This window comes from Protomyctophum bolini (genome assembly GCF_963924005.1).
Source record: "Protomyctophum bolini genome assembly, chromosome: 1".
NCBI lineage: Eukaryota > Metazoa > Chordata > Actinopteri > Myctophiformes > Myctophidae > Protomyctophum > Protomyctophum bolini.
This window is the reverse complement of record NC_137862.1, coordinates 32,623,530-32,648,503: the sequence shown is the minus strand read 5'-3', so window position 1 is coordinate 32,648,503 and position 24,974 is coordinate 32,623,530. Positions and strand designations below refer to the sequence as shown.

At 41.7% G+C, this 24,974-nt stretch overlaps 1 protein-coding gene across 12 annotated transcripts in view; it reads right to left on the bottom strand.

Annotated features, from left to right (window-relative positions):
- Window positions 1-649: 649 nt before the first annotated feature.
- celf1 (cugbp, Elav-like family member 1) overlaps window positions 650-24,974 on the bottom strand; it is a 35,036-nt gene continuing 10,711 nt past the window's right edge. For 8 of the 12 annotated variants that reach the window (XM_080766914.1, XM_080766908.1, XM_080766910.1 and 5 more), the window contains 14 exons: window positions 23,037-23,224; window positions 22,650-22,732; window positions 22,058-22,106; window positions 20,601-20,735; window positions 20,067-20,146; window positions 19,176-19,337; window positions 18,326-18,395; window positions 18,057-18,179; window positions 16,975-17,088; window positions 15,212-15,394; window positions 14,515-14,538; window positions 11,739-11,882; window positions 10,700-10,844; window positions 650-3,232 (listed from right to left, as the gene is read on the bottom strand). In XM_080766914.1, coding sequence (XP_080623040.1) covers window positions 10,717-10,844; window positions 11,739-11,882; window positions 14,515-14,538; window positions 15,212-15,394; window positions 16,975-17,088; window positions 18,057-18,179; window positions 18,326-18,395; window positions 19,176-19,337; window positions 20,067-20,146; window positions 20,601-20,735; window positions 22,058-22,106; window positions 22,650-22,732; window positions 23,037-23,224 — 1,483 coding nt within the window. In that variant the 3' untranslated portion in view covers window positions 650-3,232; window positions 10,700-10,716. Of the gene's footprint in view, window positions 9,877-9,907; window positions 10,845-11,738; window positions 11,883-14,514; window positions 14,539-15,211; window positions 15,395-16,974; window positions 17,089-18,056; window positions 18,180-18,325; window positions 18,396-19,175; window positions 19,338-20,066; window positions 20,147-20,600; window positions 20,736-22,057; window positions 22,107-22,649; window positions 22,733-23,036; window positions 23,225-24,974 lie in introns of those variants that run through there. The other 4 variants (XM_080766909.1, XM_080766911.1, XM_080766916.1 and 1 more) reach the window with 4 other exon arrangements.

Below are 24,974 nucleotides of genomic sequence, written 5' to 3'. Positions count from 1 at the left end.
AGTGCATCTACGGCAATGCCCTACAGATTCTTTTAAATATTGACTCAAAACATACATTTTTGACAAAGCTTTTTATTGGGTATTTTAATTAATTAATTAATATTTTGAGGGGCAATAGCCTCTCTATGTCCAGATGTTAGTGTGTGTGCAACTGCAAACACAAACTTTGTCCTATGAAATGCCATTGACAATGGACAATTTTGGGCGTTTGTGTAAACACAAACATTGCGTAACACAAACATTGAAGACGAAGGTGAAGACGCAAATCTGATTGGCCGGAATGATGTACGATGATAAAAGCGCCCCTCACTTCACACGGGTGTGATATTTTAATCATGTTTTCCCCAAGAAAGTGTCTTGTTGATGAATTCTTTTTTTTGCCCTGCTTCTGTAATTTTTCTCCTTTTGAACGCTGCACTTTGTGATTTGTAAACAATAAAATCACACCTCTTGATTCATTGTTGCATAAAGTGAAGTATTTAAAACCTTGTTTTAATCATGATTATTAATATGGCATACAGCTCATGAACATAAATGTGTTCAAAATATGCCATGTTTTTCTGTATATTGTTGTGGGAATGTTAAGATAAACGTCAGGTGGATATATACTATGCAAATTAAGACATCAAAAACAGACATTTAATGTGAATCTTCTCAACCATTTTATTTTATTTGTACATAAAACAAACCAACCAATCAAACACACAAACAAACCAACTGCTTCCAGGGCATCTACAGCTCCCCCTACTGGAGACAGCAGAGAATGAAAGCCTTAAAAACAAAAAAGCTCAAACATTCAAGACAGAATATCTACCAACCAAAAAAAAAAAAAAAAAACATTATTTTGGCCATCTAAATAAATGTCTACGCCTCACATCAAAACCACAACAATTAATGTAAAACGAAAACAAGAGCAAAAAAGAAACAAACAAAAAATGCATTTAACTTAATGCAGCAAAAAGGCGACTTCACAGAAATGTCATTTAAAAAAAAGAAGAGTTGTACGTGACATGTTGTAACATGTAGTACACATTATCCGTGTTGACGACGGGGAGTTTGGTCTTTGTGTAAATATGTCTTCAAACCTCAACATTATTTGTTCTAGTAGAAAAAAAGAAAATCTGTACACAATCTAAACAGAGTCCAAGTTGATCACCCAACTTTGTACCAAATTAAAGACAAATTAATATCTCACAGGATGCTCTCTAGATTAGCAGCAGAAATACTAGAATGGGGGGACGGGGTGTTACCTATTTATTACACAACATGATTATTTACTTACATTTATTCGTATTGTTTTTTAATTCTTCAATTTATTAGAATGGGATCTGTAGTTTGTTGTTGCTGAGAACGATATGGATTTTGTCATTTTCTTAATCAGACACTTCCACGTCTGGTGCCGAGTTTGGTAACGTGTGTGATATTGTAACCATGTTTTTTTTAAAGGCAGTATGCCCATTGCCCTGTTTACATTGTGGTGGTGGTGTTTACCTATAGAAACACACTACAGTAGTGTGGTGTTGTTTACCTATAGAAACACACTACAGTAGCGTAAAACTATTATTTTTTCTCCTACGTAAATGAAGGGCAAAGTTACAAACTAGTCCTTTAAGTGATGGAACTTTTTAGTTGACTAACTTATACATACCAACTAAACACAAAATAATTCAAATTCCATTTGTTTTCTGAAAAAGAGAAAATGTAGCATATCTTTAAGCTCACAAAGTGGCACTTTGTGAGCTTAAAGATCTGCTATATTCACTATTTGTGGTAAGACAAAGGTATAGAGGGTCAATGGAGTCTGGGTGTTTAGGATTAACACACACACACACACACACACACACACACACACACACACACACACACACACACACACACAGCCACACAGCCCGCATCAAAGTGACTCATTTAAATGTGTATAACGTTGTGTAAAACTAGCTTTACCATCAAACATACAACACTAGGTTGGATAATGCAAAAGAAACACTGAAAAACCTCACCTCTAAGTCCCTACGAACACACGCACGCACGCACGCGAGGGAGTCGTGTTTAAGGGGAGAAAGAAAGTGCATAAATATTTGGCACCGATTTTATCCTCTTATTTCCAATTCTATAAACAAATGAACTCTCGTCACACGTCGCTGTGAATTTCAGTGCAGATATGAAGGAAACGTGCGCGCTAAACAATATAATTACACTGTGACAAAAAAAGGTAAAGATAAACTCTGCCCCTTGTGTTGTGTGATTGGTTCAATCCAAGACCCATTGTGATCAATGACGCCATCCGTTTACTGATGATGACATGCATGTGCCTGTGGTGACCCACTCTGAAAAGACTCATTAAAAAAAGGGTGATTCAAGTGTCAGTTTTCTTCTTAATAATCTCACTCAAATAGAAAGTCCTACAGGTGTGTTTTACTCATGCTAAATGAAGTTACAAAGTCCTCTCACATCCAACCTAATCATCATAAAAGGAACACTTTTTTTTAATATATATATTTTTTTTTAAATAATTTACAAGAAAGAGAGAGACGGGGAGGGGGGTACAACTGCACTCACACACAAAAGTAGTCTAGAATCTGATTGGCTGCAGAAACAAACCCACAACAAACCAAAAAAAGAAGAGTATATTGGGGGCGGGGCGCTGGGACGACTGCTTGTTAAAAATGAAAGAAATAAAGATGACAACGTTGTTCGAGGTTGAAAGATAAAAATAAAACAAGATGTAAATAAAGAGATTTTAGTAAAATCTAGTGGTTATGTCAGCAAGTTCTAGAAAAATAGATTCTCTTCGCTCGTTTTTTATATTTATTTGCTCGTATACTAATGTAATTTTAGTAAGTTTTTGTTTGGCAGTCTCTCTAGCGCCCCCCACCCCCCCCCTCCCCCCTTTAAACGTTGGCAGCACAACAAGAGGACTGTGGGTAAATGGGTAAACACACACAAACACAAGAAAAAAAGAAAAAAAAAACACAAGACACAAACCAACAGAGAGGGGGTTGTTGTGACACTGGGGGCTCCACTAGGGGGCGCCAGAGAAGCAGCAGCAGCGTAGAGGAGGAGACAGAGAAGGAACTGACGGAGACGATGGAGGACGATGGACGGACGGACGCCAACATCAACATGCTAGAGGAGGAGCTAACCATGGACACAAACCAATAGGAGGGCAGGAGAGGAGCCAACGATGGACACAAACCAATAGGAGGGCAGGAGGAGGAGGAGGAGGAGAGATCTAGAGGAAAAAACAAACAAAAACAAAAACAAACAGAAACACAAACGGAGACAAAAAACCTAAAGTTAAAAAACGCAACAAACAAACAAACATACAAACAGCAACAACAAAACGACATAAAGGAGGGAGGGAGGGGGGCAGAGAAGAGAAAGTCCAATGAGTGATGACCTGTGTGTGTGTGTGTGTGTGTGTGTGTGTTGGGTCGGGGTGGGGGGTGTGTCAGCTGTCAAAATTGTCTAATCTGAATCGCATTATTTGAGAAAATCACAATTATGGACAGTGGGGGGGTATCAGAAAGCCTGAGTCGTAGGCAGTTCGCCAAGCAGACAATAGTCCATCAATAGACGAATCCGCGCACGCGCACGCACGCACACACACACACACACACACACACACACACACACACACACACACACACACACACACACACACACACACACACACACACACACACACACACACACACACACACACACACACACACACACACACACAAATCAGAAGGGGGGGGGGGTAGGAGCACAAGCGCCATGCTACCAGTGAACTGAAGTGACATGGGGGGGTAAGGAGTTACGCAACACAGTGAAAACACATGTGAAAAAACACACATGTGAAAACACAGCATAGGACAACATTAAACATGTGAAGAACACAACACCTCAGCATCCTAAAAGTACCGTGACTCTCTGATCATATGAGTAACTAGGACAAAAACAAACACCCAGCCAGTCAGTCCAAACGATAAGGAGACATGATGTGATTACAAAGTCCTCCTTATGTGTAAGAATTTAGTTGAACTGGGCTGGGCTGAGGTTAGTTGAACCGGGCTGGTCTGAGTTTAGTTGAACCGGGCTGGGCTGAGGTTAGTTGAACTGGGCTGGTCTGAGGTTAGTTGAACTGGGCTGGTCTGAGTTTAGTTGAACTGGGCTGGTCTGAGTTTAGTTGAGCTGGACTGGTCAGTTGAACTGGGCTGGTCTGAGTTTAGTTGAACTGGGCTGGTCTGAGTTTAGTTGAACTGGGCTGGTCTGAGGTTAGTTGAACTGGGCTGGTCTGAGTTTAGTTGAACTGGGCTGGTCTGAGTTTAGTTGAACTGGGCTGGTCTGAGTTTAGTTGAACTGGGCTGGTCTGAGGTTAGTTGAACTGGGCTGGTCTGAGTTTAGTTGAACTGGGCTGGTCTGAGTTTAGTTGAACTGGGCTGGTCTGAGTTTAGTTGAACTGGGCTGGTCTGAGTTTAGTTGAACTGGGCTGGTCTGGGTTTAGTTGAACTGGGCTGGTCTGAGTTTAGTTGAACTGGGCAAACACTCAACATCAAAACACAAGATAGTTGGATATTTAAATGAGTATTAACGTCGGTAAGGAGATTAAATAGTCATCTACGAAAAGCTTTGCCATGTTCGGTTGAACAATAATTTCTGTCCAAATAATGCAGTGTTTATTTTGGCAGCAAAATTTGATATATTTTAGTCATTGACTTTTGAATAAAATGTCATTTAGTTTTAGTCATGTTTCAGTCATCTGAAAAGTTGAAATGACTTCAATTGGATCTCTTCTCCACTAGTCCCTCCCTAACATTTTTGTCTAGTTTGTATTTGGTGACAGAATTGACATAATAATTAGTCTTAGTTTTAGTCATCATAGCTTCGTTATTCGTTTTTATGTAGTTTTTGTCAGTGAAAAAGGTAGTTGCCGAATATTTTTCGTCATAATGTTAGTTGAGGAAAATAACACATTTTAGGTTCACATTTCTGTCCGGACAGTCACAGAGGGGGCGTGTCTTCAACACTTTCATAGTAACATGGTTTAAATTGAGCTATGATTGACAGCAGAGTGACAATCTCAATTGACAGAACTCTTTGGGTTTTCATTTTGTGCTTTTTTGTAGTTTTTTTTAAAAATAAATAAATAAATAAATAAATAGATAAATGAATAAATAAATGAATAAATAAATAAAGCAACAAAACAAAACGCACATCACACAGTAGTCTTGTGCTATAATATAATGCAGCTACAGTAGCATGCTGTAGGTGAATGCTATGTCCTTGAGGGGGCGCTGTGTGCAACACAAAAGAGAGAGTGTTACGTGCTACTAACCAGGAGCAGGAACAAAAGGACACACAGATATCTGTATATTACTTAGTAAACCTTTAACACTGAAGCCTCAGTTTCACCAGCGGTACAATGTTGTGATTCCTTTTGATTTGCACCAAAACATTTTGCAAACCACACCCCCGTTGTTTTCATTGGCTAGCACTGTCCTCTCCTTGGTGGAGCATGTGAGCCAGTATGTTTACATTATGTGTGGGTGTTGCTACATCTTCCGGTGCAAAAGGCTGTACTGTACATGACCCTCGTACAAAGGCATCGTGTGCCCAACATAACGGACGTACAAGCACACACTCGTGTGAGCTTATAGACCAGCAAGTTATCTTTGGCACATTATAACAATGTTGTACGATGAAGTACAACTCAGGGCGGTTAAGACCTCTGCTCTGATTGGCAGTAGTAATATTTACATCACGTACACAAAGGTGATTTTTTTAATTACATCATGACACAAAGATGCTTCAGTCCAGGGACTCTTAGAGTTCCTGGAGGGGGTTCTGCATTGACGTAGAGGAGATCCTCCGTAAAGTTCCTAGACCTTATACCCTGGCTTGGTGTTTTATGTTTCCTGACAATCTATCCATACATTTATTTATCCATACATTGGGGGGGGGGGGGGGTAATAGGCACACAATGAGTTAATTTAAATATAGACTCCTTTCCTCCATTTTTCGTCCACTTTTAGCAATTTGTGGAAATTCTCCAAACAAACACACAGAAAAGTGTTTAGCAGCACTGGTGGGTCCTATGCATTGTTCCCATGGAAACAATGAAGGGAGGAGAGGGGCTAATGTCACGATACATGCCAAGACTCCCCACCCTAAAAAATAAATAAAAATAACTGAACTCAACTGTCAAGAGTCTCACATTAGGTTCTACAAAATACTGTTGAAGATTCGTCAGTAACTTTTTCTTTTCTTAAACAATTCAGAGAAATAATTTAGGCAATAAATAGTTTCCCGTCGACAAACAGGAGAAGTAGAAAACCTCTATAAAAATAGAAAATGCATAATAATAATAATAGTTTTATAATATACATCATCTGGACAATTGTCTCCTGCAACTCTTTTGACATTTCTTTTGATTAGTATTAAAAAAAAGAAGAAAAGGAAAGAAAATACATTTTGATGAAGTTTCTGAAAAAATAAAAAAAACAAAAACAAAATAACATCCTAAATTAAAGCCAATTGAATCCTGTTCAATGTTTGGAGTCAGTTAACAAACTTTAACTTCTTCTTCAATGATAAATGATACTTAAACAGAAACTAAAGGTACCACAGCGCCCTCTCATGGACCAGCTGGGAGGGACCTCGCCTACGAATGCACCCATATGGAAATTCTAGACGGACACAGACCAATATTTAAAATGACTTAATAATTTGGCCAATTCTCGTTCATTGTTTTCATTGTTATTCATTCCCGTATTGTGCCGAGTGTTATGAATCTACAGCTCTGCAGATAAACCAACAGATCACAGTCAACGAGGTGAACATCGTCTAATACGATATACAGGTGCATCTGTAATGATGCAGATCTATGGCCGATATATGGGTGAATCCGTAAATACAATATACAGGTTAGATTTTGATTACTCTCAACAATTCAACATAAAAAAAAGTTAAAATATCAATTTAAATGTATTTAATTGTGGAACCACATTTAAAAAAATTGTATGTACAGGGGGAAATTGAAAAATAGAAAATAGATTAAAATAAGTATCTTTATTCGAAGGTAAAAGTCTATGTTTCGGTAGTGTCAAATTATTAAAATACAATATGATAATTGACTGTGCCTTTAATAAATGTGTCCCTTAGATCTGGTACTTGGACCATAAATATGGTCAAAGATTTTCCAAAATAGCATACAAATTTCACACAATTTCCAACTCTGAATTTGAACCAATTCGGTAGAATGGCTCATATACGGGTGAATCCGTAACGATAGCGATATACGGGTGAATCTGTGATGATACCGATATACAGATGAATCCGTAATGATAGCGATATACGGGTGAATCCGTAACGATAGCGATATACAGATGAATCCGTAATGATAGCGATATACAGATGAATCCGTAACGATAGCGATATACAGGTGAATCCGTAATGATAGCGATATACGGGTGAATCCGTAACGATAGCGATATACAGGTGAATCCGTAATGATAGCGATATACGGGTGAATCCGTAACGATAGCGATATACGGGTGAATCCGTAACGATAGCGATATACGGGTGAATCCGTAACGATAGCGATATACGGGTGAATCCGTAACGATAGCGATATACGGGTGAATCCGTAACGATAGCGATATACAGGTGAATCCGTAATGATACCGATATACGGGTGAATCCGTAACGATATACCTCCCTGCCTGCGACCGGGCTTCACCCTGCCCAGCTGGGCCATCACTGAGGCGTAATGACGACATTACAAAACACCTGGATTCAATTACAAATCATCAGTACAAACCAAAACAAAACAAAAATAACTAAGCAATAACAATCCAATAACATGAGATCTAATTCCATAACACTTTCACCAGCAGTACATACAGTGTGTAGTGTGTGTGTGTTACACATACAGTGCGTGTAGTCAAGTGTGTGTTAGTGTTGTTGTTTTTTACTAAAGACTGCGTTATACTTCCTTATGTGTCGCCGCACACTGCAAAAAGCAGATATACAAGCTCACAACGCCATGCGTTGTGAAGTTGTAAATATCATTCTCACCAGAATAATAGTTTGATGCGAGACATTCTCAGACATGATTGTCATATCGTTTTATTGGTCAGGCTCCTTTACCCATTAAGAGGTAGAGCCGAGGCTGATTCTACAAATGCCTTCTAAATCAGTAGTTTCACTTTCAAGATTTTTCTAAAATGTTCAAAAATAGATGTACAAGCTCGCAGCGTGGCACGAAATGATGCACTATGAGCTTGTATATCTCCTATTTCTGAATAGCCAATGCAAAAATCTAAAATGACACAATTGCTTTCCCGTTTTGTTTAAGGAAGTATAATTCAGATGTAAACTTTCAACAACAACAATAGCGCTCCAGTGGAACAAGCTCGTTTTGCTTCCTTTTCTTTGCCATCTCTTTACAATATCTGTGCATTCATTTATTTATATCATCATTATTATTATTAGGGGTAAAGCCCATATTATGGGTCAAGCCCAAAGGGTGTAGATCCCTTAATTGTGTTATCGTGACAATTCCGTCATTTTAGCAGTTCTGTGCTATTGTGTATTTTCACGAAATTCTGCAATATGGTAGAGAGCCATGAGGATCCCTCAGGAACTGAAGCTCACACTTTTGGAGAGATACTCTGCCACTATCGGACATCGGAACATCTCCTTTCTTTATTTTTTTATCCCACGATTTTGTAACCCATTTTTCAACCCTGTGTCAATCATCTAATGTGATCCTGGGCTCAACACACCCTCCACCAACCTAGTCCCCATATATGGGGGACAAGGGGAGAGCAACGGACTTGAACTCATGCTTCCTTCATGCCTGAGTGTCCAAGTTGCTTTACACCTGACAGGGGGGAGTTTCCCTGGTTGGACGTAGCGCGTGGAAGGAACACGTTATTCCAACCAGTTCCTTTCCCTTCCATCAGGCGCCCCTGCTGGCCAGGGGGAGGCAGTTTAGTGACCAGGGTTACTGCATGTTTTTTGTGAGGGTACCTACCCTAGGGGACACGGGGAGAACATGCAAACTCCACACAGAAAGGCCCTTTCGCCAACCCCGCCTTCGGGTATGGGCACTGATGATGCGGAGGAGGAAACACGCCGCCAGCACCCACAGCGTCCCGAGCAGGAATCGAACCCAGGACCTTCTAGCTGTGAGGCGACAGCACTACCAACTGTGCCACCGTGCCCCCGGAACATCTCCTTTCTAAACTATAGTTGATGCATGCAATTTTTGGTTGCCGGGGAATTCTTTTGGGGGCGATTATAATACATATATTTCCCAACTAGTCCACTTATAGCCTATATCTTCCTCTTGTAAATTCAGTTAATAATAACAACAATAATAATAATAATTCCCTTGAGAAAGAAAAAACAAGCAAAAAGGAGCTTGTTTTGTCATTTTCTTGTGTTTTGTGGTCAGTCCATCCACCTTGTTAAGGGCTCGTTAAAGGCTGCTAACAACCTCATTAAGAGTCTTAACAATGCAGGGGTGGGGCTTGGAGCACAGTTTAAAGCAGAAGGTGTATTTTGGCAAATGGCTGTTTAATGTGCAACACATCATAACTAAAAGATATATTTATATATAGATTAGATATATATAGAACACAGCAAACTGATGACATCTCAACTTAAATAAAACATTACCATTATTCATCTCAAGTAAAAAAAAAAGAATCAAAAACAAAACAAAACAAAAGAATTGCCACAACAGAACGATAATAATAATAAGGATAATTATAATATTAATAGCATCCAGTGTGTGAAACGGTGACTCAACATAAATGTTTGTGTCTCTTTTTGCTGCGGAGTGGAGCCACGCCCCCTCCCCCGGCAGAGAAGAACCTCCCCCTGAAACGCACAGAGTGGTGAGGACGCGGAGCCACAGTGATGGACAGGAAGTGGAGTACTGTTTTAGTAGTATGGGTTACCGCTTGATACTCATGACTCAATCACTCCACTACATTTCTAACAAATATTGTACTGTTGCTATTTTCACTCTATAATTGATATGTTTTGACAATAGCTGGAAAATGTTAGCTTTTCTGGGGGGGGGGGGGGGGGGGATTTCAATACAGCAATGCATCAATATTAAAAACAGAATGCACTTTGTAGTCTCGAAAACGTTATATATTTCAAGAGCAAACTATTGTAGTGGAGTAATATTTCACCAGGAGTATCTTTTGGGGCGGGTAGAGTTGGGATCCTTTAGAATTGTAACCATTCCGGTTCCTTAACAATTCCCTTTAACCATTCTTATATTTAAATAAATCAATATAATTTTGGCCTTCATTCTATGTTTTTGATAGTTTTATTTTTGACAAATGCAATCATACAAAGTGAGGTCCAGGGACCCTCTGGCTTACTTGAGGGGGTTCCTAAATGGACCCTTACAGGTCTGTAACTCTGAGAGTGTAACACATGTAACCAAATGGACCCTTACAGGTCTCCAAGTCTGAGTGTAACAAATCTAACCAAATGGACCTTTACAGGTCTGTAACTGAGTGTACAAATGGAACCAAATGGACCCTTACAGATCTGTAACTCTGAGAGTGTAACAAAATGGACCCTTACAGGTCTGTTCCGGATCCCAACCCTCCGGAGAAGGTGGGTGTGGTGTTTTGGGGGAATGTGAGGGTGGTCTTGAATCTTCTCATACAGCAGCAGAACTCACCCTCAGCAGTCTCTCTCTCAGTAAGGCTTGCTGTCATTCTTGGATCGTTTGAGCTGAACCTTGAGTCTCTTCATGCCGATCTGGAATCCGTTCATGGACTGAATGGCAGCCTGGGACGACACAGGGTTGTCATAGCTGACGAAGCCTAGGGACCAGAGGTGCGCACGCACACACACACACACACACACACACACACACACACACACACACACACACACACACACACACACACAGGGAGAAGTACTGAACTGCATGTCCAGGTGCGGCATAAACTTTTCACTTAAAAAAACCCTCAAAGTAAAAAATGCTGATCAAAAGCTCGCAACGGGTCTACCATTGTGAGTTGGAAGATCTGCTATAATGGACATGATGTAACTAACTACTGATATACATACATATCTTAGATACGACTGGACCTTCTCAAAGTGAGGGCCAGGAAGTGGTGTACCACGCATCGCGGACATAGCTGTTCTATGTATCTCATACACTATCTTAAATAGTGCATGAGAGTAAAAACACAAAAGTGGACTTAAAATAGTCAGACAAAAATCTTTACTGCACACTAGTGAAACAAAAAATGTTGCTTTGTAGTTTGGATGAATGAATCTGTTCTTTGATGGAGGCATTCTTCTTGTGTGCAGATTAACACCACACAGCACGCACATGCACCATTCCGTTCTGTCCCTGCGCGTGCACGTCAAAAAAGTACTGGTACCACGGTGTGGTACTGCGTTCTACGAGCATGACACCACTGGGGCGAGGTCCATCAAATCATATTGCAATGCTACAATGAAGGGCACGGCGAGCCAAGCCGTCATCTTCTACTGCGTAGGCTATTGTACTGTACTTCATATAGTTGCTACGATCAGTAAAAGCCTCTGACTTTGGAACCGACGTGGATATAATTTACCTCCAAGCACAGTGACATGGAGAGAGCGTTGTGGAACGTGATGGACAAGAAGAACACAGGCAAGTGACTAACAATGCTGGCATCATGTGGAAATGAAAACAAGCCCGATAAGCCAATGGAGGAACATACCGAAACATTTGCTGAGGTTGGTCTGCTTGTCAATGAAGACTTTGGCAGAGATGACGTTCCCAAACGGCATGAACATCTGCAGCAGGTCCTGGTCTCCAAACTCCTGGGGGAGGTGGTAGATGAAGAGGTTGGCTCCCTCCGGACCTACATGAGAAACACCTTACGTTATGACTGTTGACCCACTACACCATGAGAAACAACTAGTTAGGACTGTTGACCCACTACACCATGAGAAACAACTAGTTAGGACTGTTGACCCACTACACCATGAGAAACAACTAGTTAGGACTGTTGACCCACTACACCATGAGAAACAACTAGTTAGGACTGTTGACACACTACACCATGAGAAACAACTAGTTAGGACTGTTGACACACTACACCATGAGAAACAACTAGTTAGGACTGTTGACACACTACACCACGAGAAACAACTAGTTAGGACTGTTGACACACTACACCATGAGAAACTAGTTATGATTGTTGACACACTACACCACGAGAAACAACTAGTTAGGACTGTTGACCCACTACACCATGAGAAACAACTAGTTAGGACTGTTGACCCACTACACCATGAGAAACTAGTTATGATTGTTGACACACTACACCACGAGAAACAACTAGTTAGGACTGTTGACCCACTACACCACGAGAAACAACTAGTTAGGACTGTTGACCCACTACACCATGATAAACTAGTTAGGACTGTTGACACACTACACCACGAGAAACAACTAGTTAGGACTGTTGACACACTACACCACGAGAAACAACTAGTTAGGACTGTTGACCCACTACACCATGAGAAACTAGTTATGATTGTTGACACACTACACCACGAGAAACAACTAGTTAGGACTGTTGACCCACTACACCACGAGAAACAACTAGTTAGGACTGTTGACCCACTACACCATGATAAACTAGTTAGGACTGTTGACACACTACACCACGAGAAACAACTAGTTAGGACTGTTGACACACTACACCACGAGAAACAACTAGTTAGGACTGTTGACCCACTACACCACGAGAAACAACTAGTTAGGACTGTTGACCCACTACACCATGAGCAACAACTAGTTAGGACTGTTGACACACTACACCATGAGAAACAACTAGTTAGGACTGTTGACCCACTACACCATGAGAAACAACTAGTTAGGACTGTTGACACAATACACCATGAGAAACAACTAGTTAGGACTGTTGACCCACTACACTACAACCTAAAGTTAGTATACTTAATCCATTATAATGTAAATAAAACATTTATATATAAAATGGTCAATTTAGACCATTCAACTTTTCAACTTTATCTTCATATAATTGGTTCTCACTAATGCTCATTATAAGACGACACCTTTTCTGTCTACTCACTCTGTGTCTCATTAGTGGGCTGTGGACAGTTCAGAAACTGGTTTACCAGTGACATCATGAATGGGGAATCCAGGCTCATAGTAACTGCAGGCATTTCCAATTATATGAAGATAAGATATAATATGATGAGCATTGGTGAGTTATATGAAGATAACTAAAAAACTAAAATCTACAAAATCACGATGATGTGATGTATTGTGCGCTTGTAAGTCTGTGATTTTGATCATTTTTGTGCGATACCGTTCCGAACAACTGAATCAATAAGTGTGAATAACCTCTATGAGATATGTAAATCACACTTGATTCAGTTGATAATTTAAAGTGTTTTTCACATTGATTCTTAAAAGAAGTGATTCATGGAAACAATCAATAGAATAATCACAAAGAAAATGATTCATAGTTGAAACTCTACATGCATGCATGTCTACCTATTAAAACATTAAAGGCATTGTATGTTCCTTTGTTCAACAGATGGTAAACAAATATTATGCTGTTATGAGTTTTTCCCCTAGCAGACATGCTGTGATTGGCCAGTAGTCACTTTGATTGGCAGTTGTGCCGAACACTCACCCCAAAACATGATTTACTAGACTCTGGTTGCTCGTGTGGCACAACCAAAACCTGGATGTGTGCCTAACGACATCTAATAACACATTCATGGGGGGAAAAATAAATAACTTTTGACCGCAACCAATAGTGTAAAAGTGATATGCTTATGAGCTCCGCTCTATGCTATGAGGGCTGCTGGGGAAACGACAGGGGCAATTCTGATAAATAGACCCCATGGCAAGATATTTGAGCCCATATGTTCTTGATGACAATAAAGCTAAAAGGCTCAAAACAAACAAAACATTGACATCAGACGTCTGGCAGACAAACGGAAACAAACAGAAACATGAGAGACAGACGAGAACAAGCCTTCTGGTATGGACTTCTGCTTGTTTTAAAGGTCTGGTATGGACTTCTGCTTGTTTTAAAGGTCTGGTATGGACTTCTGCTTGTTTTAAAGTGTATAGACTTCTGCTTGTTTTAAAGTGTATAGACCTCTGCTTGTTTTAAAGTGTATAGACTTCTGCTTGTTTTAAAGTGTATAGACTTGATTGTTTTAAAGTGTATAGACTTCAACTTGTTTTAAATTGTATAGACTTCTGCTTGTTTTAAAGTGTATAGACTTCTGCTTGTTTTAAAGTGTATAGACTTCTGCTTGTTTTAAAGTGTATAGACTTCTGCTTGTTTTAAAGTGTATAGACTTCTATTTGTTTTAAAGTGTATAGACTTCTGCTTGCTTTAAAGTGTATAGACTAAAGTGTGAGTGGAAAAACAAACGGAGCATGGTAGAATATATGGGGGGAGGGGAGGTGGTGAGGGGGTGTGGTGTGGGCGGGGCTCTTACCGGCGCTGCGGCTACTGTCTCTGGCTGTGGCAGCAGATTAAAACAAGACAAAATCCTTAGCAGAAGGTGACAACAATAACAACAATAATAACAACAACAACAACAATAATAACGATCTGTAGACTACATTTCATCCGACCCATACAGAAGCCCATATTTTACCTTTTAAATTATGTTTTAAGGTTGTTTTTTTTAAGGTTGGTCCCTTATTTTACCTTTTAGATATATATTATGTAGACTACATTACTTCCGACCCATACAAAAACTCTTATTTTACCGTGTAGTATGCAACCGATTAGTCCGCTTTCTGTACGTCTGTATACTTACTTTTATTTGTGTATAAACATTTCCTTATAATGTTCTCAGGAAAAGGAACTAATAAAATTAATTATTTCAAGTAAAAACTAAAAAGTCATTAGTAAAAAATACAGACAAACATTAAAGTGAGGAGAAGAACAAACCTTGTGAACAAATAGACACACACACACACACACACACACACACTTCCCCTGAACCCCTACTTTTCAGGGGGTGACCCCCCAAAACAATCACATTTACTGAGCTGGCTGAGCCAATAATCTAACGACTGGGTCATCGGACTCAGTATTAGCATCTTTCTGCCGGTCATCACATTATAAACATCTCCATGGATACAAGGCTTCATGAGGTTAGAGTTAAATGAATTCAAGCCACCTACCTTCCTTCTGGCTGCCTGCAGCGGAGACGTTCTGCTGGGACAGCAGACTCTGGTTGTAGAGGGAGGGCAGGGCGGCTGCAGCATACTGCTGGATGCCAGAGTACGCCTGGCTGAGAGCCTCCATGGTGCTGCCCGACCCGTTGGAGAGCCCTCCACTACCCAGGCTCCCGTTCAGCGCCATGCCTGGATGGAGGGGACAAGATCAGTGTTAATGACCTGTTGGAGAGCCCTCCACTACCCAGGCTCCCGTTCAGCGCCATGCCTGGATGGAGGGGACAAGATCAGTGTTAATGACCTGTTGGAGAGCACTCCACTACCCAGGCTACCGTTCAGCGCCATGCCTGGATGGAGGGGACAAGATCAGTGTTAATGACCTGTTAGAGAGCCCTCCACTACCCGTTCAGCGCTGCCATGCCTGGATGGAGGGGACAAGATCAGTGTTAATGACCTGTTGGAGAGCCCTCCACTACCCAGGCTCCCGTTCAGCGCCATGCCTGGATGGAGGGGACAAGATCAGTGTTAATGACCTGTTGGAGAGCCCTCCACTACCCGTTCAGCGCTGCCATGCCTGGATGGAGGGGACAAGATCAGTGTTAATGACCTGTTGGAGAGCCCTCCACTACCCAGGCTACCGTTCAGCGCCATGCCTGGATGGAGGGGACAAGATCAGTGTTAACTCAATGTCTGCCAATGACTGAATTGACTGATTTTTCAGCAACTCCAGCAGCGCCAACGACGACTTTATCGTTTTTTTCAGACGGGTATAACATGGGACCAAAAAAATTAAAATTAAATAAAAAAATGTATAGAGACTGGCGCTTAGGGACTTTTTGGCACTTCTTAAAAGCGATGGATGAGTTAATGACCTGTTGGAGAGCCCTCCACTACCCGTTCAGCGCTGCCATGCCTGGATGGAGGGGACAAGATCAGTGTTAATGACCTGTTGGAGAGCCCTCCACTACCCAGGCCCCCGTTCAGCGCCGTGCCTGGATGGAGGGGACTAGATCAGTGTTAATGACGTGTTGTTGACAGTGGAATTAATTAATCATCAATGCCCCGTTGACTGCCTAGATTTCACTAACCTTTGAAGAACCACCGCGCCGACGTCATTGTTCCTTTTAATGAAAATGGTGTGATCCTGTCGTAGTTAGGGATGGAGCTCGTTAATTTTTATTGATAACGATCACCTTATCGAGCAGGCATATCGAGCCGGGTCGTTATCGAGCCCACTATCGAGCATTTACTATTATTTTGTGGAAAGCTGGGAGACAATACATTCTGAACAGAACTTTATTTTTATTGGCCAGTTTGTATGCCATGACACGTGTGTGCGTGCGTGCACACACACACACACACACACACACACACACACACTGCAAATCTTTCTATAATCTTCTTTTTATTTTAATATTATTGCATTTAGCTCCCCTCTTGTCTTTTAAAATGTAACCAAACATTTCCACCCGTTCTACCCACGGCGCAAGTTACCATGAGCGTCAGTCCACCGTGGCCAGTTTAGAGCTCTTGTTTAGAGCCTTGTCAGAAAAACAACAAAAGATAGCCTACTTGGCAGCCGCCTTTGTTTTAAATTGTCCCCCATTCGAACGTCGGCAAAGCCGTTCTCACCTAACGGCAGGAGATGCGTGACCGGGAGGGAAAGTTAATAAAAACAATAGGTTGTATTCTTTAATGAAATAGGTTGTATTATTTCATAAAAACAATAGGATGTATTACTTAATAAAACAATAAGTTGTATAATTTACCAGCCAGTGAACTCATGTTGAGTCCAGCTCCTGCTCCAGCTGCCAGGGATTGCAAGGCTCCCAGAGAGGCCATGGGGTTCACACTGGAGTTACTGCTGGACGATGGAGAGGAACCTGGAAAACACGGAGACACTGGAGTTACTTTGGATCTGGAAGACACAGAGACACTGAGGAGTTACTGCTGGAGGAGAGGAACCTGGAAATCATGGACACTGGAGTTACTGTTGGACCTTGAAGACACAGAGACACTGAGGAGTAATGCCACGTTCACACCAAGGAAGCTAGAAGCAGCTTCTTGCTTCGTGCTTCCATGTTATCCCTATGCATACCAGCGTTTTCGTTTTGAAGCTTGGAATGAATAGCTTTTTCTTTTTTAGCGTGCTAGAGGCTATTTTAACACCCAATCAGACTTTTCATAAAGTACAAGGCGAGATAATCACATTCTCAACAAGACGTGAGGTCGTTTATTTTTTTCCCCGTGCTTCGACAGTCACATTAGTGCAAACTCCTTAAGTGTAACTTTTTCTAAATAGCGTAGTAGCCTAGGCCTATAACATTATTAATATTTTTATTTAATAATTTAATTGTAAGCTATATGTTCATATTTCGTTCAAATAAAACGTTTTAAACTAAAAAATATCACTATTCTATTGAACATTTTTCTTTTCTTTCTGTCGGGAATTCCCGCGGGAGCCTGGGAAAAGGACCGCAAATTCCTGGAAATTAAAATGAGCCAAATCCGGGAAAATATTAAACCCTAGTTGTGACTCATGTTGGCTCACGCCACGGATGCTGTTACATGGGTCTAAACAAAGCGCACAGTTCTCAGTCGTGTCTGTGTCTCATACCTGAATGCTGTTACATGGGTCTAAACAAAGCGCACAGTTCTCAGTCGTGTCTGTGTCTCATACCTGAATGCTGTTACATGGGTCTAAACAAAGCGTACAGTTCTCAGTCGTGTCTGTGTCTCATACCTGAATGCTGTTACATGGGTCTAAACAAAGCGCACAGTTCTCAGTCGTGTCTGTGTCTCATACCTGAATGCTGTTACATGGGTCTAAACAAAGCGTACAGTTCTCTACCTGAGCTGGTGAGCACGCTGAGCGGGCTGCTGGAGTTGGTCATGGGGTTGGAGCCAGAGGACGTGGTCTGTGTGGCGCTGGCTGCTGCCGCCAACGCTGCCAAGTTCTGCATGGCACTCAGACCTGCACGCACACGCACGCACGCACACACCACACACACACACACACACACACACAGTCTGTCAAGGTTCCCACACATTCTGTGTCTCCGTATCTGACATAGGTTGCAGGTCAGAGCATTGTGTGTATGTGTATGTGTGTGTTCCTACCTGACATAGGGTGCAGGTTGTTCAGGGCGTTGCCTTGGTTTGCAGACTGCTGTAGCAACTGTAAATAAAGCTACACACACACATGAAAAATGTATTACCGGTATGTCCACATAATGAGAAGTACAGGAATACCTTGTACAAAGGAAATAAACACTGCCAGTGCAGTTAGACAGCAGCCCGTTACAACGTGCATGGACGGCAAAGCATCGTCACGCACACAGTCACACACACACACAGTCACACACACACACACAGTCACACACACACACACACACACACACACACACACACACACACACACACACACAATCCATGCCCTACAATGTAGTTAGCCTTTGGGTGGCAGAACAGCCAAATCAAAAAGCCTTTTCCTTCAATATATTATGCATTTAAGTAACAGTAAGTACTTGACGTTTTTTACTATAATGAAACAACACCCAGGATGAAAGTGGTAAAGAGAGGAACAAAGTGAAGTGAATGATGGAAGGTTAACACACAATTTATAACATAGATGATGTTATAAATGTTAGAGTTGATTTAAACAGAACATAGTGAACAACATAGTGGAGAAGAGATCCAGTAGAACTAAAAGACAAGTCATTTTATGGCTGGTCGTGTGCATGTGTCATTCTATGAAAATAGTAGATCTGCTATTCTCAGCACACAGCCGAGTGTAAAATTACAGATTTCAATGCCATCACGGCCGGCCAAAATATGATTTCGTCGACTACAATTTTATGATATTTGGTCAACTAGACTCAAACTAAAACATTTCGGATAACTAAAATATAACTAAAACTAAATGGAATTTTATTCCAAAGACAGTGTGTGTGTGCATGTCTTCACTTACTGCCAGGTACTGAGGTCCCAGGCTGTTGAGTCCTGCCAGGTTTCCCCACATGGAGGCAGCATTGAGCTGCTGCATCTGCTGCTGCAGCTGCTGAGCCATCCTCTTCTGTTCCTTATCCTTCTGAGTGTCTGCAAACTTTACTACAATGGGAGACGAACAGCCCTGGAGATACATAAATATTTATTATTATCCGTCTGAGTGACTTTATTTATTCCCACCATTTTGAATTATATGAAAAACTGTTCAAATCGATCTACTCCCGGGATTTTTGATCAAAATACAGGGAACTTTCTACACACAAACTTTGGACGAATATTTATGAACATATTGGGGCGTTTGTATTTAATTTTGAAAAACATTATTCTGCCCCATACATGCAGTCACATTTTTAGGACTTTTAAAATGAAACCTTCTATCCTTCTTATCAAACAGACTGTACCTGAGCTGTGTCCTGTCTACCCTGCTATACGGTTCTGAATGTTGGAGAATGACACAAAATGATCTCCACAAACTGTCAAAGCTTACAGAATACAGCATAAAGCATACATCAAATATTCTGGCCCAAAACCATCTCCAACCAACACCTTGACCTGTGCAAACAGGAAAAGATGGCTACCATCCTTATGAGAAGATGGTGGAAATGGATTGGGCATGTAATCCGTAGAGAGCCAACCTGCCCTTTACTGGACACCAGACACCAGATGGAAAACGTACAAGATGGTTACAACCACGGCGGCGATGGCTCAGGGGTAGAGTGGTTCTCTCAACTTCAGTGTTCTATAATTCTATGCCTTATTGTGCGTATTGCATAGTTATTTACTTATTGCTTGGCCCCTGTTATCTCTGCTTGCTATATGTATTATTATAATTATTATTGTAAAAGAGTCTTACCTCCATGGTCTGAGACTGATGCATGGACTTTATGGCTGACAGAGCCATCTGTCTGGCTGTGAACGTGACGAACGCACACCCTGCAACAAGAGGACACTGTTAGTTTAGTCCTATGTTAACAATGTAAACATAATGACACCTTTTACAATAGAATACAAACTAGCGGCGCTGAGTGGGCTCAAGCGAACTTTGCAACGTTTGGCATGGTGACTCACTCACTTTCGCCTCACGTGGCTCAAGTTCGCTTGAGACGGCGCACCACCGACTGTGTCGGAAGGGTAAGAAACCCCGGCTTCTGGTAGGCCCCGGCCTGGCCTAGTGGGCGCCGCGGTCTTGCCTAGTCGGGAGCCGGGGAGACGCTGATGTGTCCCATAGCAATGATATTTTTCCCCACACATGAATTAAATGGAGTTTGAATCTATTTTCGGACAACTTTAAAGGGAGGCAGTGTTCCTTCCACGCTATTGTAGCTGCTAATGGCTTTGTGTGTGTGTGTGTGTGTGTGTGTGTGCGTGCGTGCATGCATTTACATACCTCTACTCAGACCGTCAGGTCCTCTCAGTATTCTACACTCCTCTATCTGTCCGTAAGGACTGAACATCAGTCGGATGTCGTTCTCGTTGCACTTCTTAGAGATCATCCCGATGAACAGCTTCCTGTCTTCCACCGCTACACACACACACACACACACACACACACACACACACACACGCACACACACACGCACACACACACGCACACACACAGGTTTAATAAAAACATCCATCAAAGCCGAGAAAGTGGCGCTTGGTGGCGATTGTCGATTGTCTGCTTGAACACAATTGTCTTGTGTGTTCGGGGGAGGGAAGCTGGGCGGGGAGGAGGGTGATATTTGTCACTGTACGTAATCCTACAGGCTGGGGGGCGGCACCTATTAGCAGGGAGTGTTGGGAGGCTCCATGTCTTCCCGGTGGGGGCTCCTCACTGGTAGGGGAGTCAGTAGGATACAACAGCAGCAACAACACAGACATGTGTGTGGTGAATGAGGTGAAATTAATTGGTATAACATACGGAGCCAATCCAAGTGGCCGAGGGGGCCACCGACTTACACAACACTCTGAGTGGCCGAGCGACGCCAGCAAAAACACACAATCCCTGATTGGCCGAGTGACAACACCAAAATTACACAATCCCTGATTGGCCGAGTGACAACACCAAAAATACACAATCCCTGATTGGCCGAGTGACAACACCAAAAATACACAATCCCTGATTGGCCGAGTGACAACACCAAAATTACACAATCCCTGACCCTGATTGGCCGAGCGACGCCACCAAAAATACACAATCCCTGATTTGCCGAGTGACAACACCGACATATGTGGATGACGTAACCAATTTGAGTTTCAAACTTATATAAGACACTGAAAACATTTAGAACCCATTGTAGTGGATATATCCAATGGGATTTATTTAGATATATAACTTATAGCTCAGATGTTTCAATAAAATTATTGGAGTCTGCTTATGGCAAATGAAAATAATTTGATATAACTTAAAAAGTCCATGGATGCTGATACTGTCTGTTTCTATTTGCCCATTTGCCAAAGAGGTTTGCAATTTACAATTTACAATGGAAAAGAGAATACACATAGGCAAGAAATCCTCACACGTTGGGTGGTCTAGAATAGACCAGGGGTGTCAAACTGGTGGCAGAAGGGGGGGGGGGCGGTAAGTTGCATGCTCTGCTCACGCACAAGTAGGCCCTTCATGGCCAACTTGTGTGCAAAGTGCAAGTTGACAGCTCGACAGAGTGCATTTATAGTTAAAAAAAAAATATCACACCCGTGTGAAGTGAGGGCTGCTCTTATTATCATACATCATCTCATTCTGGCGAATCATCATTTGCGTTCTCACTCTTCCGTCTTCACTTTTGTCTTCAATGTTTGTGTTTACACAAACCCGGAAAGCTGGGCATAGGAGAGGCTAGCACCCCTCAAAAAAGTTCTCACCATTATTTTTCTCGCTGTCTGCAGGCTTCATCTGGATTGGATGATGCATCTGTACATGAACATACATGTCAACATGGTATGAATCTGTACATGACAATAAATACAACATGGTTTAAATCTGTACATGACAATAAATACAACATGGTTGAACTATGTACATATGATAAATAAATGTCAACATGGTTTCAATCACTTTGTCGGGCCTACTCTGTGATTTGTGATATGGCGTGAAAGGAGCCTACCACCCAGTGTTAATTTGGACCAAATTTAGACTAAAACTATGACGAAAACTAAGCTATGACGACTTTGGACTAAAACTAAGACTAAAACTTTTGGCAATTTCGTCAACAAATAAAAACTAGACTAAAATGTTAGGGAGGAACTAGTGGAGAAGAGATCCAGTAGAACTAAAAGACAAGTCATTACATGCTTGGTTGTGTGCAGGACTGCACACAACTGATCTACAAGCTCACAACGTGTCGCAGCTTGTAGATCGGAACACAGCCGAGTATGAATCAGGCATTTCAACGCAATTGCGGCCGACCAAAATACATTTTAATCGACTAAATCAACTATAGATTTAGGTACTCACCCCTGGCAGGATCTTCATGTTGTGGAGGGCGTTCTGCGCTTCCAGCGCTGCTTTACGAGTGTAGTACGTTATGAAACAACAGCCTGTAAGACACAGTATAGAACGTTATGAAACTACAGCCTGTTAGACAGAGTATTGTGTAGTACATCCGGGGGGGCGCTGAAGGACTTCAGTGCACTGTGCTTACACATGTTGCGACATGTGTAAGCAGCCAGCCCCCCATAGTCCCCCCCCCCCCAGTCACAATTTCTGGAATGAAATGGACATAATATTTATTTGAAATCATGGCCAGGAACACAGAACAGGTCGGAGGGTTCCGTCTCTCAGGACACACCTTTACTCTGAGGAGAGTTCATACCTTTTCTCTGAGGAGAGGACAGTTCATACCTTTGCTCTGAGGAGGGTTCTGGCTACGGTCTCTCAGCACATTGATCTCGTACACGGCCCCATAAGGCTCAAACAGCTCCCGGAGCTGCTCCTCCGACCAGGAGCGAGGAATCTGCCCTACAAACATCTTGATGGCGTCCATGTCCGGTTGGTCGGGGTGGTCCAGAGACCCGTTCATCTTCTTACCTCTGAGGAGCAACACACACATCACAACATACCAATCACCTTTATGGTCCAGAGACCCGTTCATCTTCTTACCTCTGAGGAGCAACACACACATCACAACATACCAATCAACTTTATGGTTACCTCTGAGGAGCAACACACACATCACAACATACCAATCAACTTTATGGTCACCTCTGAGGAGCAACACACACATCACAACATACCAATCAACTTTATGGTCACCTCTGAGGAGCAACACACACATCACAACATACCAATCAACTTTATGGTCACTGGAGTGCTTTCTAGGGATGCTCCCATCAGGTTTTTTGGGACCGATCCCGATCAGATTGTTTTTCTCAGTCCTGATCGGCCGATAATTGAACGGCGCTGAGTCGGCTCTAGCGGCCATCGCAACGTCTGACACGGCGACTCTCTTGCCCTACGGCTCGCTATAAACTATTATACATTCCTGCCAATATATAATTATTTTATTATGAATTATTATATTATTCACCTACTTTACTGAAAGATGTCATATTATTCAACTGCTAGTACTGTAAATTGGTATATTATTCACCTACTGTACTGAAAATGCTGTGCATCTCAGAATGAATGAATTGAATACCAAAACTTAACATAATTAAATCAACAGAACACTGCTTTCACTTTTCCATAGTGACTTAACCCATGTTCAACCTATCTTCGTATAATTGGTCCTCACTAATGCTCTTTTTTCCCCTTCTCGGTCTGTGCTTGTCTCAGATGAGGAGATAGAGTGAATAGATACAAATGGTTCCATATTATATTGAGTGAGGACCAATCATATGAAGATAAAATATAACGAGCGTTAGTGAGGACCAATCATATGAAGATAAGATATAACGAGCACCAGTAAGACGCACAAACGCGGGAATCGAACGCAGCTGAGACCCTGCAGATCATGTCTGTCTGTCTGTCTATGTGTCTGTCCCGCTGTTACTGTATATGTGGACCTGGCAGCTTTTGTGTCCATATATGGAGCTGAGTGATTGCTGATGCAACACACTCCATATTTGGACGTATAGCGGGACAGACACACACACAGACAGACAGACACACACACACAGACAGACATGATCTGCTAGGTCTCATAGTAAGTGCTCACTGCGTTCGCAATTAGTGAGGACCAATCATATGAAGATAAGATATAACGAGCATTAGTGAGGACCAATCATATGAAGATAAAATATAACAAGCATTAGTAAGGACCAATCATATGAAGATAAGATATATTAATGAAAAGAAGAGGTACACATCAATAAAATTTCAATGACTAAAACTAAATGAAACTACATGTATTCAAAACTACATGAAGGATTGCTGTCAAAAATCAACACAGACTAAAAACACACACACACACACACACACACACACAGAGCACTGGTAGTGTCACATCATCGCGGAACAGAACAGAACTCAACTCAAGTGAAATTCAACTCAAACTCAAAACACTGGAGTACATGACCTCTGACCTCTAAAGATGAGTACATGGGCTCTAAAGCTAAGCTACCCAAATGCCAAGGTAAAGACAAAATACCTGTTTTTAGGATTAAAGGACATTGCATTGAGAGATGTAACGCTAATGTACTGCTCATTCATGCAAAAATGTAGGCCTACTGTATGTCTCTGGTCGCCTCAATGTAAATTGATTCACCAAAATGCACTTATCTGGGATTCTTTTCACAGATTTGGGGAAAAGATGGTGAAGAGAGTTGGAGTAGATGGAAA